This window comes from Gymnogyps californianus, chromosome 15 (genome assembly GCF_018139145.2).
Source record: "Gymnogyps californianus isolate 813 chromosome 15, ASM1813914v2, whole genome shotgun sequence".
NCBI lineage: Eukaryota > Metazoa > Chordata > Aves > Accipitriformes > Cathartidae > Gymnogyps > Gymnogyps californianus.
Genome location: NC_059485.1, coordinates 3,146,211 through 3,165,030, shown reverse-complemented (window position 1 = coordinate 3,165,030; position 18,820 = coordinate 3,146,211). Strand labels below are relative to the sequence as shown.

General features: G+C 39.5%; 1 protein-coding gene across 3 annotated transcripts in view; it reads left to right on the top strand.

Annotated features, from left to right (window-relative positions):
* EPN2 (epsin 2) overlaps positions 1–18,820 on the top strand; it is a 44,667-nt gene that overhangs the window by 17,587 nt on the left and 8,260 nt on the right. For 2 of the 3 annotated variants that reach the window (XM_050906351.1, XM_050906350.1), the window contains exons 2-5: positions 4,131–4,904; positions 14,999–15,111; positions 16,624–16,716; positions 16,984–17,140. In XM_050906351.1, the coding sequence (XP_050762308.1) occupies positions 4,310–4,904; positions 14,999–15,111; positions 16,624–16,716; positions 16,984–17,140 (958 nt within the window). In that variant the 5' untranslated portion in view covers positions 4,131–4,309. The remainder of the gene's footprint in view (positions 1–4,130; positions 4,905–14,998; positions 15,112–16,623; positions 16,717–16,983; positions 17,141–18,820) is intronic. The other variant, XM_050906352.1, reaches the window with a different exon arrangement.

The following is an 18,820-nucleotide window of genomic DNA, read 5'->3' as shown; positions in this document are numbered from 1 at the left end:
CTTCTTCAGAAGCTTCATGCTAGCAAAGCTTCCAGTTTGTGGAATGGGGCTGCCATAAATTGGGCCTCCTGCACACCGACGTACTCCAAGCTCACTTGCTTTTGGGGTGTAGCTTTGGTAATTCAACTACTAAATCCCAAACGTAAACCTAAGCATTTCCCAAATACAGAGTTCTCTCCAAACGATTTCTGCACTCAGTGAGGCTATAATTTTTATTCTGCTTCTTGCCCATGCTTTACAGCAAAACTACGAATATTTCTCCTTCGTTTACCTACAGCCTGTATGGAGAGCACAGCAGGGCCTTGGGTCCTGCCTTTGTTCATTTGGTTTCTTTTCTGAAACCAGGTGCACAGGTTCCTAGCGTGTGTGGTGTAGTTGGGCAGTAACGAAGGCTCTTCACTTTCTGGTGCTGTTTTTTTGGAGCTTGACAGCTTTATGTTATGTTTAATGAGCTCCTTTAAAAGTGAGGCCAGGGTTAGATCATCTTTACTCTTTTCACGGTCTGCCTTGCAGCAAAGCTTGTGACCGTGTCGCTGTGCAGCCTGGTCACCTCACTGATTCGACAGAAAACAAACCAGTGCTAAAAACCCTAATTTTCTGCGAGACTTTAAGTTGATTACTTTTACTGTGCTGTTGTGTAATTGCTGGATTTGATGCAAGAGAGAGAAAGGGGAAGTGGCTAGAGGGTTGGGAGGCCACTGGGTTTGGTGCTGGCTTACAGTTAGCTTGGGATGGCATGCGAAATTGCACCCTGATTGTCCATGTGCCTGCTTATGTTGTGATTACGATTAATTCTTCAGGTATTTATTTCACTGGCCAAAGTTGGTGTCGTTTAGGAGTAGTAGGTGTTCCCATGTACTGTAAAATTTACCTTTCCAAATATCATGTGTGGTATTAAAATGATTTTTTCAAAAGCTTGTGAGGTTGTAACAAGTAATAAAACAAACTTCTCTTTTTTTTCTTTGGTTGAGGAGGTACACATAGGTGAGGCATTTGCTTGTATAGTATACTTGACTTTTAAAAATATTTTGGTAAGGCCTCTCATCCCTGGCCTTCAAAGAAACAAAACTCTCATAAGACAAGAATGTTTTTCATTGATTTACAGTGGGTTAAGACAGGAAACGGGGTTAGGAGTAAATGGTTGGTTCTCACAGTGAAGGGTTATTCCCAGTGAAGTGTCCTGCCAAGGATCAGTGCTCTTGCAAATACTCCCTTTTCCAGATCGTTTCTAAATAGTAAGGTGGCCAGATTGAGCCAAATTAGTCAAATTTGAAACGAATCTTGAGTTGAAAGGAAGGACAAAAGATTGAGACCTGCTGAGTGATAAAATGGCAGATGAAATAGCCTCAATGCACTTGCATAGGGAGAAGAAATGACCCTGGTTTCATGTGCACAAGTAGAGGCACAACTACCAAAAGGCAAGTAGACTTTTAGAAAGTATTTGATAAAGAACAGGAAATCCTAAGTGGTAAATGAGTATGTTGTGATATAAACTTTTGTTATCGTCAAATCTGAAATGTAGAGTGCTTGGAACTGCGTATATGTCGAGAAATGGAAGTGTAATACATGCATGGAAAGACATCGGGGATGATTGGAGATGGAGCAGCTTCTAAATAGAGGGACTGAATTTCAGGAGATCTTCAGTTCAGAAGGAGATGGCCAATTTCTATAAAATCATGAGTGACATAAAGAAGCCGAAGGTGACTTGTTCTTTCTTGAAAAGCATGCCCCCTGTCTACAGCTTGGGGAATAAATGTCCAAGTTTAAAATAAGCTGAAGTACTTGTTTGTGCAGCGTGGTCACTGCACCGCTGTTGCGTACTTGCTGAGGGTGAAATGGGAAATAAGTGGCTTCAAAAAAGGGGTTGGTAGAGACGCAGTGTGCCTGTTGCTGGCTGTAGAGGCTCCACCACAGGTTGCATCTGAGGTGCCTAAGCTGCTGATAATATAAGGCAAGGGAATATTTATGTTCTTTTCTCATACTCTTTACATGAGGATTTGTGTCTGAGGATGTTGGGCTTGGTGGGCTTTTTGTCTAACTGGTTTAGGAGGTTTTGTAGTTCTCATGTTTTTGATTTTTCATGTTATTTACTGCTTTCTGGTTGGGTGACAAGCTCAGTCCTTACGGGGGGTTTGCATTCTTCTGATCTGGGATCTGTATCATCAGTATAGTTGTGTTGATGATTAGGCTGGCACTTGTATCCTCTGCTGGCTCCAGTTTTACCAGCTAAAGAAGTTACTGCCTGCAGCCTGCTCTTAGTTCTTTGTGACCATCTTTCTACCAGATGGTGCCACCTCTTTGGATAACTTGTTTCAGCTTTGTCTGTGAACTTGCCTTAATCCATTATTGACAAAAAGAACTGGTTTAGGTTCAACAAGGTGTGTGTGTGTGTGTTGGGGGGTGTGTATGTAATTTTTTTTTTTTTACTGTTGCCTCAGCGTTTGAGAGTAATGCCTCGGCTTTAGAGAGCGACCACAAGGGCAGGTGAGCCAGCAGATTTGGACAATGTTAACTTTTGGAGTGAAGCAGCAGTCATGAGCACCTGGGAATGTTTATATATCCTTTTCAAATTCCGAGTTTATAATGCACAAACCTGTAAGTGCCCCAGGAGAGGATGCCCCTTTTTATTTCTGTTGCTACTAGCCATCTGACAATAGATCAACATTCTTCTACAGCTGGTTTTAAATATTGGGGAAAACACCAGGATGATGCAGTTTACCTAAAGTTTAGTGTCGATCTCATTTAAAGTTAATTTTCCATGATGCCATAATAGTTTTTTATTCTGCCAAAAATTAACTTCAGTGGAACAAAATAAAATATAGTAACTCATTGGACCTGTTCTGTGGTAGTTTAACTTGTCCAGAATGGTTTTCTAGGAAGGGTATATGCCTTTATGCTGAGAAAGTCGTTATAGAGTTGCATGTTGTCCAAGTTGACACTTAATTCTGCTTTCATTCTAAACGGCACCACAGTAATTTGAAGAATGATAACAGTGTTAGGCTTGAAATCTGTGCTTTACTTCTCTCCCCTGTCTTTTGTAAGTGATACTGTTGCTTCTTTGGAGTGTTTGGAGAAACATTATTAGAGGACATATTGAATGTGCAAGCGCTATTAATGTGGCAAGTTCTGTTACAGAATCAGTGCTTAGTAGTCATGCAACTAGTGAATATCAAAGACTATGGTAACTGTGTTAATGTAATAGCAAAATCTGCCAGTTTACTGATGTATTCTAAAGCTTAATAGGCCTCTGTTTACTTGAAACAGTGACCTTAAATAAATAACTGAAACAGCTTTCCAGCTCTAGAGCTTGTCTTTGGGTTTTCTTGCCAGTCATTTTGGTTTTACAATTCCATTTTCATGTAATTAAAAATTCTTCTGTGCTGTGTGAAAGACACATGAAACAGAAACTGTAGATCTGATGTGTGTTGTCAAATGTACAAAGTAAATGCTTTTGGAAAAAAAAATTCCCCTCTAATCTGCTTAGCGTTAAAGGTCCCCTGGAGTTGCAGTGTGTCGTTCTGGTGCTCATTTCTCTTCCCTAGGCCTCAACTGAATGCAGAGCACTGTTCAAGATCTCTGCCCTGAAATTGAGTGGGCTTTAAACTTACCTGAGGTTTCAGAAATAGCTTGGTTAATTTTTGGGAAGCTTGCTTATTCTCTCAGTATGCAGATTCCTACAGCAATGATAGCAGACTGCAGTTGTCAACTGTTAGAGGGAAGCTAATGGATGCTAAGCATGGAATTTCTCATGTAGTTTCATCTCAGCTCTGCAAGCTAGCATTGTAATTTCTGTAATTTAAAATATTAGGTAGGTTTTACCTTGTTGGAAGCTAAATCCAGAAGTTGTTTCTTGGACTTTGTTTCTGTTTTGCTTTTAAAATTTTGCATTTGCATCAGCGTGGACACCTTCTTGCTTTTGTCTTGTTCAGCAGTTCAGGTTTTTAATCTTCAGTGTTTAATATTACTTGTGAGAAGGGCAAGTTGTTTTCAAAATCAGATGTCCTGAAGAAATTCAGGGAGAAAATTCATCAGTTACCTCTAGCACAATGTCTCAAAAGTGTATGTAGATTGCTTTCCATGTAGGAATAGTTAGACACAACTAACGTGCTTTGTTTTCTTTCCTTACTCAGGTCATGATTTTCATTTTCTCGTGTCATTCTCTTGAAGAGAGGAAATGATTGTAGTGGAACGTGTTACAAATAAGCCACTGATACGGAGCCTTCGCAGTTCAGAAACGTTTATAGAAGAGCAAATATAGCCCTTTTTTGTTTGTGTTCTGGAATCTGTCTTGTCAAAAAGGGAAATAAAAATGACGACTTCGTCTATTAGACGGCAGATGAAGAACATTGTGAACAATTACTCAGAGGCCGAAATAAAAGTTCGGGAAGCGACCTCTAATGACCCCTGGGGTCCTTCCAGTTCATTAATGACTGAAATAGCAGATCTGACTTACAATGTTGTGGCCTTTTCTGAAATTATGAGCATGATCTGGAAACGACTGAATGACCATGGCAAGAACTGGCGACACGTGTACAAGGCCCTTACTCTGTTAGATTACCTGATTAAAACTGGCTCTGAGAGAGTGGCACAGCAGTGTAAAGAGAATATTTTTGCTATCCAGACATTGAAAGATTTTCAGTATATTGATCGAGACGGTAAAGACCAGGGCATCAATGTGAGAGAGAAATCTAAGCAGCTGGTGTCTCTTCTGAAGGATGACGAGCGACTCAAGACAGAGAGGGCCCAAGCCCTGAAGACCAAAGAACGCATGGCTCAGGTGGCCACTGGAGTGGGTAGCAATCAGATCACCTTCGGCCGAGGCTCCAGTCAGCCAAACCTATCCACCAGCTACTCGGAGCAAGAATATGGAAAGTCTGGAGGATCCCCAGCATCTTACCATGGCTGTAAGTACAAGCAAACACACATAAAAGAAGTTTCTCTTCCTTTTTCTTTTGAGAGATTTTGTATTCTGATTTGCTGTTTGACTTGAGAGTAAATGGTGCCTGCTAAGAGGATTAATATGCTGACTGCAAGGGGCTTTTTGCAATGGCTGAGTCTTTGTAGGTCTGCTCTGTGGCACTAATGTCTCTTCAAATGACTGGTTAAATGTTTGTTTTGGAGAGGATGTGTGTATTGACATAAATCAATTTAAAAAGCAGTTGTTTACTGTCAGTTCCAAAAGGTGGCTTGGTCAAGCTGCTTTTGTGAACATGTTCCAGTGTTTGACGTGATAGGCCCCCAGTCTCGGTAGGGAGATTGTGAATGGATTTTTTTGTTTGTTTCTAGTTTTAAAAGGAGTGCTTGAAAATTAGTTGTATTGAGTTCTTTTTGTTCAGTATAATTCAAGAAAAAATTAGAAATACAGAGTATTTCCTGGATCATTTTGCTACGTTCTTTATGTTGCTGCTATTTTACTTTGGGAAGGGTATTGGTATTTAATTTCCTTTATTGCTTGCTCAGCAGTTCTTAGAGTAGTAATGCTTTGAATATATCTACGTTTAAATATTTATACTATCAGCATTTGGTATGCAAGTATCCGTACTAAATACCATATTTCATTCTTAAAAAAATAATACAATGATGTGGGAAGAATGGATTCTTTATACCACTGCTTGGGGGAGCTCGCTGTCATGTTAGGAAGAGGCCTGATTTGGCACTAAATCCTTCTTAATATAAGTAATGATCTGATGAAAGCTGCTTTGGCTGGAATGTCAGTGGTTGTGGTCTAATTCTGAAGGAAAATCTTTTCTTTAAATGAATGCTTATAGTATGTGGAGGACTGTAACTGAGCCAGTGTGGTGAATCGATTGAGCACCAGTTTTAAGAATCTTAAGTTTGTCATGTCCTGTGTCGCAAAGCGCTTCTTAAATTATAAATAAGTGAATGGTGTCAGAACCCCTGACATGCACAGACATTTTCTGTGGAAGGCAGTAGGAGGTAGCAGGACAAATCAAGCTAGGATGAAGAAAATCTCTGTCCATTTAAAGCTATGGAGAAGAGAAGGAAAAATGATTTTTTTCAAAAGGAAATATTTTTAGGATGCAGGGTTCAAAAAAGTGCATGAAGGTTTCCAGGTATGAGAATTCTTATCTTGTCTCTTAATTAGCAGTGGAATAACAAACATCTTAGTTTTTCTGTAATAACCATACTTGAGCATTAATTCAGTGTGAATTTTTAAAGAACAACATGTATATTGTTGTCAAACAGTAACATTTTTTTCTTTTGAGGTCTGTAGATCTCTGTTGACTACAACAAAAATTCTTAATTTAGGAGATAGCTTGAAATATTGTTGTTTTTAACTTATGCTGATGGACTGAAATAATAGTCATTAAGGTATGCTGAGCACACCTTTTGGTTTGTTCCACAGGGCTATTTCTTCACCAGCTCTTAACTTTAATTAGTACATGTAACTATTGTTTGTCATGTTAAATGCTACCAGAGGCTTTAAACTATTCCTCACAGCAAGGATTGAGCAATGCTGGGTGTGTTTTTTGAATTGTTGTTCCTTGGACACTTTAAGAATTTTGATGGGGAGCTAGATGTCAAGAAGCAAGTTTGGTTATTCTTTCAGTACAAAGTGTTGATTTACTGGATACTCTCATTTGCCTGCGTATGACTTGGCTGTATATCTCTATTTGCAGGATTGCTTTTGAGGTAATGATTTCTTAATCTTTTTTTCCCCTCCCGCATAAGCATGTACCTAAGAAGCTTTAGAAATCTCTGTTTGTTCTGTTTTGTTTTTTTTTTTCTTTAGGTTCTTCCCCTGTTGTAGACTCTCCTGGACTTAATTAGCTATCAGCAAAAATACACATGGTTGTTAGTTTTTATGGTCTGTATCTTTTGAAGTTTTAATCTGTTTCTTGTATGGTGTAATTGAGTATAGCAAAGCAGACCAGCACCTTACAAAACAGCTGTGCTAAGTGCTTCCGATAATGGAAAACTTTGTGTAGACCTTTGTCCTTTATCCTAGGAAACGACGAAGGAGTTTCATCAAAATCCAGACATTTAATCTGTTATATAAATGTAGGGTTATTCTTGTGCCTTCTAAATTTAATGGAAAAGATGCTTTTCATTATTTAAAGTGAAAGAGATTGTATCCATCATGTTTTCTTTTATTCTATAACGATACTCTTCTTTTGTTCTGAAAATATGGATTCGCTAAAATATGTAAAAGGAATTAAGTTATGCTTAGCTCCTGGGAAATACTCTCCTTATAACAGTTTTAAGATGCGGTTGCTGTTGTGTATATTGTGGTAGAATTGTCTTTCATTCCTCTGAGCCTTTGAAGAGGAGATCAGAGGCATTTAGATTTGCAATCTATAGCGTGAGATTTGCCTATTAAAAATGTACATCCACCCTCTTTGCTAAATATTTAGCATGTCTTATTAACATTCAAATATAAATAAAGTTTGGGAGAGTGTAACAGCCTTTTTACCAACATAGCTAAATGAAATGTTTCATCTCTCAGTGTTTTGGTATTAGTGCATTTTACTTTTGTTCCTTGCTAGAGGCAGCGGGTGAGGATTGCAGATTTTGAGAATGCATTCCCCTTGCTTGCAAAGATTGTGTTTGGCTATAAAATCTCCTCATTTTTGATACTTTCTTGCAGAAGAAAAGAAGCCTGAGCTTGGCTGAAAGAGCTTAATAGTTTCTCCAGGACAGATCACTAGGGGAACAAGTAACTTGCAGTGGATGAAGTGTCTGGATTGTGTGTGAGGGATCTCTTCCCCCTTCTGTCAGTTACTGAAAGTGCAATATTGGATAAGTCAGTGGACCCTTTTTTTGTTCAGTTTCTTCAGAATGTTGAATTAGCTGCACTGTACAGCATTGACTGTAAACACTGCAATGCTCAAACTACTGCTCTTCTCTAGCTTCTTAAGCATGTGTGTAGGCTTGTATCTGACAGTGCATGTAAGAATTGGTTTTTGTATTTGATGTTGAGCCAGAAAGGTTTTTCTTATAAAGTTGCTGGTCTTTGTGTCTCAAATTTATCCTTTATGAAAAAATAAAAACTGTACTGATAGCCTGTATAGTGTGAGAGAATTCGAGATGGAAAAGGATCTCTTGACTGGTGTACCATCGTCCCTCACTGCTGTAGGCAAGACACACTGGCAAATAAGGACATTTTCCCCATTTCCTTGCAGATATTTTCATCTCATCTCTAACAATCCTTTAGAAACTGTGGAAAGTGAAATGGTGAAGCATGATAATTTTTAATAAAATCCTTTCCCCCAGAGCTTTGCCTTAATGACTTCGTTGGCTCTGAAGATCTCTGTGCTGTAAAGCTTCTATATTTCTAGGGAGTACATTGTGGCATGTGAATATTACTGACTATTGATGCAAACATTTGTAAAAGCATTAGTATGTTTTTGCTATCTAGTCTCGTAATCTGTAAATGGAAGCCAAGAGAGATACTGTAAAGCTAAAAGCAAAAATAAAGCTCCTCCCTCCCAACCTCCATCTTGTCAACAATTTCTGACATACTGGGGACAATTGGCTATCTTCCAGCTTTAAGCCGGGGCGATTAATGTTCAGATTAGGAGCTATTAAATATTCCATGACAAAATGCATAAAAGTTTTTACTTTGGGAAATGTGTAAATTGTATGGAGTTGCATGAAATCTGATATCAGGTTTTATTTCACGTTAAGGGAATGTTCTTGTGTGGTGCTGAAACTAAACCTACTGGGGAGAGGAAGGAATAGAAGGTCAATATTTGCGATCTTTTGGAGCAATAGTTCCCCACCCCTAATCTGGCTTTGTGTCTAAATATTGTCTTTATGCTAGATGTTAGTCACCCCGTTTTGAAAACTTCAGCCTCTTGTTCCTAGCCTTGTTTCATCTACAGATGCCAATGACCACTTAAATAGGATTCTGGATTTATGGCTGCGTGGGGAAAAGTAGGGTGTTCTTAATATAGACTTCTTAAGTCTGAACTGTGATGTTGTTTCAAGCCTGGGAGTGCATTTGTTAGAGTTTACTGGTCTTGATAAAGTCCTTCATCTAGTAACTATCTTTTTAAAGTATTCTTTCAGCAGAGGCTTACACAGGAATATTACTCTGTTGCTACACTGGAATCGTCAGCATGGCAGAAGCGTAACCCACAGTCACTGCTGTGTGGCAGACAGTTTAGAGTACCTGCAAAACGCTGTGCTCGAGCACCTCGGGCCTGCAGAAGCTCTTAGGAGATGGGGCAGGAGTGTAGGGACTCTGATTACCTTGTTCTTTCTCAACCGTCTTGGGAGCAGGTTAGTTGTGTTGTCTTTAGCAGACCTATCCGGATTGTCACAGTTGAGCTGTGGCTGCTCAGGAAGCAAGCAGTGTAGTCTGCTGCAGTTTCTTGTGCCTGGGGTGGTTACGGGAGTCAGAAAAATGAGGGAAGAATGCTCTGCCTGGAGGGAGGTGACTGATAAGGCCAATTCTTTGGCACCCCTGCCCCCAGAAGATAGTGTGTTTGAATTAGTTTCAGCTTCGAAGGATCCCTGGGAAATGCTGGTCCTCTCCCTGTACTGCCTTCATGTTTTAAAACCAAGTTTACTGAAGCCCTGCTTCTTAAAGAGGTCCAATACTATTATGCCTAAGCCCGGACCTACCTGTGTTATTTTGGGTTGTACACATGTCCTTTCCTTTGGCCATCTGCTGCCTTGGGTTTGGGTTGCACTTGGAAATGTTGGCAGAGCAAGACTGGTGTGTGTTTTAATGTCCTGATTTCATTTACACAAATGCGGCAGAGCAGGGAACAACGCAACGTGCACAGTGTGACCTGATTTTAGAGGAGCACTTTGCCCAGAGGTAGGCTGCTTGGCTGAGAAATCAGATTCATTATACATGCAGCCTATTTGGTAAAAGATAGGTGAAAGATGGACTGAAAAGGGCTTTTATGGATCTTGTGAAATGCCAAGTCTGTTAACCTTACCTGTAAAGATTTTGGGTGCAATTTTCTTTAGCTGAAATAATGAGTTTTAATATTTCCAGTGATTATTCACATAAAGTTGACTCATTATTTAAAAACAATTTTGTGAAGCATTAGCAAGTTTGTGTTCACTCATCTGTTTCAGCTTTGTCTCCCCTTTTGCTTGGAGTAGAAAGTAATTCAGAGGAATTACTAATTTGGGTTTGACATTATACGAAATTCAGAATGCTCCTGTTTTTAAAGTGTGGTTTTTTTTTTTTTTTTTTTATAATCTGTTCTGCATCTTTGCAGGTTGGAATAAATCTCTGGCCTTCCATCTTAGTCAGGGAATATATGGCATATCATCCAGCAATGAACCTGGATGAGCTGCATGGATAATTTCTGTAGTTTGAGGTGTTGAAGGAATTTGGTAGACTCCTGTGTTATCTGTCAGATGTCACTTGACAACTTGATTTAATCCTCTTAAAATACTTCTATTTTTCTGGTGCTCAAAGTAAAGGTGGGAGATGCCATTGGTGTAATCAGGCTTCTGTAGTTGCAATAAATTATCTAACTATGTCTATTAAGATGAGCGTAGGGATCACCTGAGAGAAAAAATGCTCTTTAACCAAAACAAGCCGTAATGATTTGTTCAGTATTAAATGAATTTCAAAAGTGCTCTGTCTGCTTCAGTGCAATTAGAAATCATGCTCCACTGTGTCGCATTAGTAGGTGCTATTAATTATCTTCTTGTATTTGAAAGATCTCTTTTAATTCCCAATGGAAAGGTGGAGTACACAGTCCCTTCTAGATTAAGCAGTTTGCACATGCCCTTTCATAATTTGAGAGGTTAGATTGGCTTTTTGAAAGTGTCCCATCTTTATTTGAATAGTCTTTCATTTGAAGACTAACAAATGGGATCTCTGCTTGGTTCCCAAGTGAATTGCTATCGGTTTCTAAGTTCTTACCTTGATATTATTCTAATTTTTCAAGTCAGCCTTGGTTTTGTCTGCCTTTGTAGGCGTACCAATTGAGTGAGGAAGCAGCTTTTCTTTCTGAACAAATGTGGCTAAGAAATGAATTCTGTTCTTAAGAATGCCACCTGCAAATTATAAAGCTGAGGCTTATTTTCCATGGCACTCTGTGCCATCACTTGGTCTAGAGTGACATTAAAAAAAAAAAACAACAAAAAAACCAAACCAAAAAACCAAGCACATGCTTCTGAATGAAAATGCCCAGTCTGATTTTTATGCTGGGACTGATTTTTATCATTAATGTAGGGAATGACTCTGCTTTCTAGCTGTGTACTGTATATACACTTTAACTCACTAACTTAACCAAACCTGTAGACATCTACAGAGGGCTTTTAATATAGCCAAAATATAGTAAATTACCAATAGGTATGTATGAAAGACATCATAGCCTGTACTAGAGACAGATGGTGGAGCAGGATCCTGCTTTAGTGGTTAACTGAGGTTGGAAATTATTTCCTTGCACTGCAGCTAGAGTCTTGTTGAGAAGACAGCCCGGTGGCATGTCTCCCTGCAGAAGCAGAGACCCATGCAGTTGCTTCTGGGCGGCCTAGGGGCGCCGGGATCTCCAAATTCTCAAAGCAGCAACAAAGCAGGGCTTAGCAGGTCAGAATTGATCTATTGAGTCCCATCTTACATAAACATCTGAGTTAACTGTCATGTGCTGTGGGATAAGAGATTCTTTGTGTGGCAGCAATACTGTTACTAAGGCAATAACCTTTATGCTAGATCCTTGCAACTAAAATGTTAATGCAGGATGAGGCCAATATAGAAGGGCAGTTATAATACTGCGGGAATTTAGGAGTGAAGTTGCTGGATAAAACATGTCAGATTACTACCAAGAACAGTGTTTTGAATTTCCCTTAATCCTTTTTCAAAAAATATGCTGGCAGCTGTTTAATGTAGATGATTTTATAACCACTGCAGAAGTTTAAATGTAAAATTGCAACTTTTTTATCAATGTTTTTTAATGTGAGGCCCAAGGAAGAATTTCAGATTGACGATTTTTTTCCTTTTTTGGTAAAAGGAGTTCTAAAGTGCCTTTTAGAGTTAATAAAACCAAGTAGAATGAATTGCTGAAAAGCCTGAAAGTGAAAAGAAATAAGCTATATCTGTGAGACCCCTCATTATCTGTGTTCAGATCCTGGAGCCGCTCAATGCTGGTCTCTGTTGGGAGCTGTGAGGTCATGTAGCTTTCTGCCAAAGCAAGCCTGCCGTTCCCGTGCGCGGCTGGGAGGCGAGGACCCACCATGGGAGGGCGAGTGAGATGCTTGGAGTAGGATGCGATCCCTGCTTCTTGCAGCTTTTTAGTGCAAAAATGCTGTGTGCTGTTAAAAGCTGAAACTGGTGAGCACTTTCAGTAAGTAGTCCTTCATGTGGAAATGGAAGGAAAATCAACGGAGTTAACCCATTCCAGAACTAACAGCTTCTTAGTTGTTACGGAATGTAGTTATGTCAACAGAGATGGAAAAACTCGTATGCAAAAAGTGCAGGAAATCACATTCTTCCCCACAATTGCAGTTAAAGAAACAGAAGACCAGAAGGTGCCTGCCTGATCATAGTCCAGTTGCCGTCTGTTCTCAGGTGACTATGTGGGTGTCCCATTTGTGTGCTTATCCAGCTCTGTTTTTAAACCGGTTATGACTCTTTCCTGCTATAATTCCTGCTGGAAGCTGCTTCTTTCTGTTTGTGTCTCAAATTTATTCATGGTCAATTTATACCATTAGTTCTTGCCCCTTTATCTTAAATAGCTTTTTTCACTCCATAGTATTTGCCTGATGTATTTAGCAACCATAAACTGCTCAATCTTCTTTTTGCAAAGATAAGCACATAAAATATTCTCTATGCTCAGAAGGGAAGCGTTTCCACATCCATTCTGTTTTGAAATCATCTGTCTTGGATGTGAATGAGTAGAATTGCGTCTGGTATGTTAGATGAATTCTGACTAATGCTTTGATGCAGTAGTGCTAATGTTATAATAATAGCTGTATTAGGTTAGTGCCTGGGAGTTGTCATGTGTTTTAGTACTAAAGAAAGTTCTTTACATCTCTGTCGCTTGCAGCTGATGCCCCCGATTAGCAGAAGGTGGTCATCAAAGAAATGATTTTTCTTTCTCTGTATCATCCCATTTCCCTTCTCAGTCATCTGGTTTTTTTAATATTCCTGTTTCTCCCTCTAGTTTGACAATTTTTCTTAGCATTATCTTTGCATTTTCCCATAACCTCCTGCGTTTGTTTATTATGTAATTTTTCTTAAGATCGGTCTTAAAGCCAGTTCTTGAGAAACTCTTAGTAAACTTCCTTGGTGGTAGGCAGTATGAAGTAATCTCTTCTTCAACTGGTTCTTTACCTATTTCAGTTCTTACGCTACCCTCTGTTTAACAGTAACATCCTATTTAGCATCATAAACTGCTTTGCTGAGTCCACATAGATTAACTTTACTGCTTTTCCTTTTGACTGACAAATCAAAGGATCTCAGTTTTTCTGTCATGGGCTACCTTTTGGTAACCTTGTGTCGAGTTTTATCCTGTTTTCTTTTTAATTCTCTTTATTTTCATCTTTAAGAATATTCAAACTTTACAAACATTTTAAGGTTATATTTTCCATGCTGTCAGACATCCTGTTATCTGATGCCCTGTTTATTCCTACTTTAAGTCTGTAATAGTCCATATAATATATTGGAGAGCCTGTCTGTGACTGTTGGAGCAAAAAGTACTTGTGAGGCAGGCTGAATTTAGATACTTTATATGAGAAAGTTTGAAAAAGTAATAGAATTGAGGTATGAGTAACATCTTTATGTGAAGTAAGGAGCTTGTCTGGTTGGCTTGAAAGCTTCAGGATCAGCACAACGTGGAAGAATCGTTCTGGGTGATAAATTAATTTGTCCCTTTACAAACAGCGTGGGATGGGATGGCGCACTGGGTGTGTGGTGGAAAGGAAAGGTCATTCCTCATTTGCGGAGAGTAACCTTCCTTCTGGCGTGCTGCATGAGAGAGAAGGTTGCACTTTTTATTTTGTAGTGTCATTTTGGCCTAAACCTTAGGGGGGAGACAAGACTGGGAAATATTTGGAGGATTAAAGTAGTGACTGAAAAAGCGTGACAAAATTTCGGTATAAATGATTTGGATGCTAGAGAATTACCTGAGAGAGAGAGCACAAAAATTGTTTAATTACTGTATAGTGATGAACCTACTAGAGTTGTCCCATTGAGGTGGGAATTTCTGCATGCTACTGTAGTGAAAATATCAGTAAAAGAAGATCTGTGTGTTGAGAAATTGTGTATTTTAGCTGTCAAGCTTGACTGTTACTCGAGGAGGGAGTGGGGGAGATTACCAGCTAGTTCTTAGCTGATAGAGGTCTTTATCCAAAGAAAGACCACCCAACAACAAAAATCACCCCCCCCCCAACCTATATACCAAACTTCTTTTTTAACAGAGAGTGATACAGTAGTTTTGTAAATTTTGAGTATGAATAGCTGGCTTGTTTGTCTCTGAGCCTGCTTAGCAGTTAAGAATAGTTCTTTATCTGTCCCATTAAGACTATTATTTTACAGAAAAGTGGGTGGTATCCAGTTTTACCCTGATACTGGCTAACTCCCAGCAAATCCTTACTGACCTTGGAAGATGTAAGAAATATCAACAAATATTTTCTTGAACGATTAAGTCTATAGTTTTTTAAGTCAGTGTCCTGCCCCCTGAAGCTCTGATATGCTGAGACAGGGTATCCAGCATTCATTGGTGATACTTCTTGGTATTACAACCCCACTAACACAAAAAGCCTTTGTTTTCCAGGAGCGTTTTTCCTTTAAAGCGATTGGACTGTCTTGCAAAGTTCTCCCTGCTTAATTGTTTTGGCTTGTTAACCTCAGCCTTGGTACAAGCTTTATCTCTGACAATTGAGGGAGCTGCTGGTGGTTGGCGAGTCGGTGGCCCCTGGCACCCAGAGGGCCTGTTGCTGTGCTGGGGACCTTTGAGAATGGCAGTGTGAAAGTGGAGCTGTCTGAACAGAGAAATAGTCAAACCTGTTACGTCTTTTTGTTGTTTGGTCTGTTAAATTTGCTGTTTTTCGTCTCCGACAGCTACGTCCCCTCGAGTTTCCTCGGAGCTCGAGCAGGCCCGGCCTCAGACAAGTGGAGAAGAGGAGCTCCAACTGCAGCTCGCGCTGGCAATGAGCCGGGAAGTGGCGGAGCAGGTCAGTTCCCGTGTAGGTTTTCCAAAGTGTCCATGCTTTGATAGTTGAGAATACAATCCTGTTTTTTTCAATGGCAGCTTGGCTTTGCTCCAGGTGGAATAGGGGGAGAGAAAGGCCATTTTGGAAGATGTTGCTTTTTTATTTTTAAATCTCTTTTTAAAGTAACTTCAGCCTCCGAGCTGTTGAGACTAGTGGAAGATGACAGTCACTTTGCAAGAAGACTTTGTGTGGGAGGATGTTAATCATCACATTACCGAAGACGTTTTCAGTTAGGAAGAACTGAAAACATGACTAGTCCTGAAAACCTTAATTAATGGGGCCAGCATAAGAAATGTCAGTGAATTCTAATTACAATGAAATTTTGAATGATCTGTTCATTCGGTAAGATTGTCTGGAACGGAAGGGTGACCTAACACAAAGTACTAGAATATATAAAGAACCTGGTTTAAAATAACTTGGCTCCTAATTATCACATGCGTTATGTTACTGTGTTAATTCTTAGGAGATTCATTCTGAATTTGGAGTAAATGCTGTAATTGTGGATAAAGTTTACTGCATGTTAATATATAATGAAGTTGTTGAATCTCAGCTATGAGTGAAAATTCAAGTCAGCCGTGCTGCGTGTCTGTAATATTTTAGAGGCTTCCTGTGACAACTTGAGCTTGCTGCTGTATGTTAATATTAGTATCTCTGTGCTTGGAAAGGGCAACTATCACCCAGTAAACTTTGTCATTATGGGACAATAAAGTTAAAAGAAAATAAACATCAGAATCTATCAGTTGAAACAGCTTAAAAAATCACAAGGGAAATACCAACTGGGGAATTAGTCAACTTGTGAAAGATGTGATGCAAGCAAAGATATTTAAAGTAGTTGAATGTACCACAAACAGGGTAGTTTACAGATGTAAAAAACCTACAAAATATGCATGGAGTTGGCTAGATTGATTCACTTAGTGTTCTTTATAACAGTTGCATCAGGTGTGGAGGGAAGGTGACAAAAGCTAGGAAAATTAAAAGTTTAAATCATTACGTCCTTCAGTGGTGATTTGAATGCTCAAAAACATTACAATAATTTAGAGATGGGATATTTACTTTGTCTTTAAGTTCTGTGGTGTTTCTAGCACTGTAACTGAATTTTGGAAAGAACATTTCATTTATAGCTTTGCCATTAGGAATAAAACAACACGAGGGTAAATTTCAGTCAACAAAACGGACGTTGTTAAGATCACACTGTTACGCTGGTGGTACAGGGTCAGGGTGCTCCTGACCTCTGTTTGAGGCAAGAATCACAAGAACATTTTTTTTCCCCGCTTGTGTTATGTACAAGTTACAGCAAATAATCCTGGCAATCCCACTGCGCGTGCCTGTGGTGCGCATCACTCCTAGGGTGGCAGGGAGTACTGCCCAGGCCTTCCCTGGCAGTGTCCTGCCAAGGGGGCTAGACACCTGGAGGGAGCAAGCAGCACAGTCTAGGCTAATGGTCTATATCAACAGTGTTGATTTCCTTTGCAGGAGGAGCGCCTCAGACGCGGAGATGATCTGAGATTACAGATGGCTCTGGAGGAGAGTCGCAGAGACACAATTAAAATTCCCAAAAAGAAGGAGGTAGTGCCTTCGACTAAGAAATTCCCGGTTATGCTGCCAAAAGCTGAAATACAGTAACACAAAATAGCTTAATACTGAGCTCTTTTATGCTTTTGGGATTGCTTTGTTGTATAGCTTAAAGCTTCTTCCATGTGGGTTAAATTTCAAACTACTAGTCAATGCAGGTGTGTAAAAGGAAAAAAAAAAAAATTGCTTCTTCACTCTCATGGGTTTGTACTTCAGATTGGTAATGCTCTTGATTAAAGCTCAGATTATTCCTGCCCTCAGCATACCACTTTGTTGGACCTAATGGATGCCCTGCCCTCGTCGGCACCAGCCCCACAGAAAACAGAGCCTTGGGGACCTCCTGCTGTTGCAAACCAAACTGATCCCTGGGGAGGATCCACAGTTGCAGCTACTGCCTCTGACCCATGGCAATCATTTGGTAAGAATAAACTGCCAGAAGGAATGCTTATTTAAAAGTTTTTGCTTTTTAATGTTGAGCTTTTCAAAGTTTCTCAATGTACAATGTCATGCTTGAAAATGACAGTATATTAGTCCATTTTGATTGTTTCCTGTACTCTAGAACTAACGTTCCCCTAACTCATTTCCAAGCAGAAACAAATGGAAGTTGCACTCTGTTCCTGCTTTTTAAGCAGCTGGGTTTTTGTTTGCGCATTTTGAATCTTAAGAAAGAGGAGAAGAGTGAAGCTTCTGTTGTCTTTGTACAGCAAAAACAACTTGTCTCGGACTGGGGGGATGCTCATGCTTTGACTGCTAGTTGTGTCCAGTGTCATGGGTTTAGACTCTTGCCAGTATTTAATATAGTACTTAGGCAGGGTGCTATGGTTAGGAAGGCCATAGATCTGAATTACCATGTCTTTAATTGCTCCTCGTGAAATGTGATGTGTATACCGTCAGAACCAAATGGATTGAATTGTTTAAATGAAGATTTTTATACTAAACAAAAAAATTGAGGTTACCATTTTAAATATTCACTGTGTTTCATAAGCTTTTGATGCTAAATTTGTGGAATCTGTTTCTGAAGTGAAAGATCCAGTGTTTCACATCTTAAAGAGCAATTAAGCCCGCTTTTTTGTGTGTTTGCTTGTGTGTGTGTGTGTGTTGCTGCCTGTGTAGTGTGCTGTTTTCTAGGTTAGCCAAAGTCTGTCCAAAGAGTTACTCCTTTGCATAAGAAAGTTGATGGTTCCTCACAGTACGTGTTAAACTTGCTATGTCTATGGAATTGGAGCTGGATCTACTTTTTGTTGGCTTTGGATTTTGTTCTTTTTTGAGGGGCAGGGGGTTTCTGTGCAAATGGAAGCTTGTTCATGAAGACTAACAGCTTAGTTCTGTCAGTTTTGCTTCAGGCTGGTGATTCTACGACCTCTGCTATAAAATGCTTCAAAGTCATTTGCATTAGCATTCAGCACACCACCATCCAGATTCCTGATGAAATTTTGAAGTTTAATAATGAAATGGTTTTTGTTTTGTTTTGTGGTTTGGTTTTTTTTTCTTTCCTCCTCATGGTGGCATTAAAGGCACCTACATAGCTGCTGGGCCACTGAACACAGTTCATTGTTCTAAGTGTAATCTGTTTCTTTCTTGGTGATAAACTGCAAGCATGAAATCAGAAGAAGTCCAAGTGTTGGACCGTTAGGCTGTTCAGTGTATTTTTCCTTGGTTAAAAAACAAACAAAATCAACCTTCTTCAAATCTCATGCTCGATATCTCGTCCTGTGACAAGATTTTCCTTGCATCAGTTGCAGCTGTAGCATTTCCTCTCAGTGGCTCCCAACTCTATTAACACCATAGAACAACCCCTGGTTCCAGCTTGCTGGTTACTTGGCTCCCAAGGATAGTCTTGAAGATGTAAGATTTATGAATTTGACTGCTAATAAGAGTGACTCATTAAACTGTATTTCTCAAATCCTGCATGTGCTTTGGCATTTCAGGAGAGAGATAATGGAAGCTACGGGAAGGTATCTTCCCAAGTGCTCTAATTTTGTGCGCTCTCTTTATGAAAGAAAAGACATTTTTGAAAGCTTCCGTTTATGGGAAGTGCTGTCATTAGCATTTCTTGTGTGGCATTGCTCGTAACTCAGCACTAAGGGTAGATAAAGGA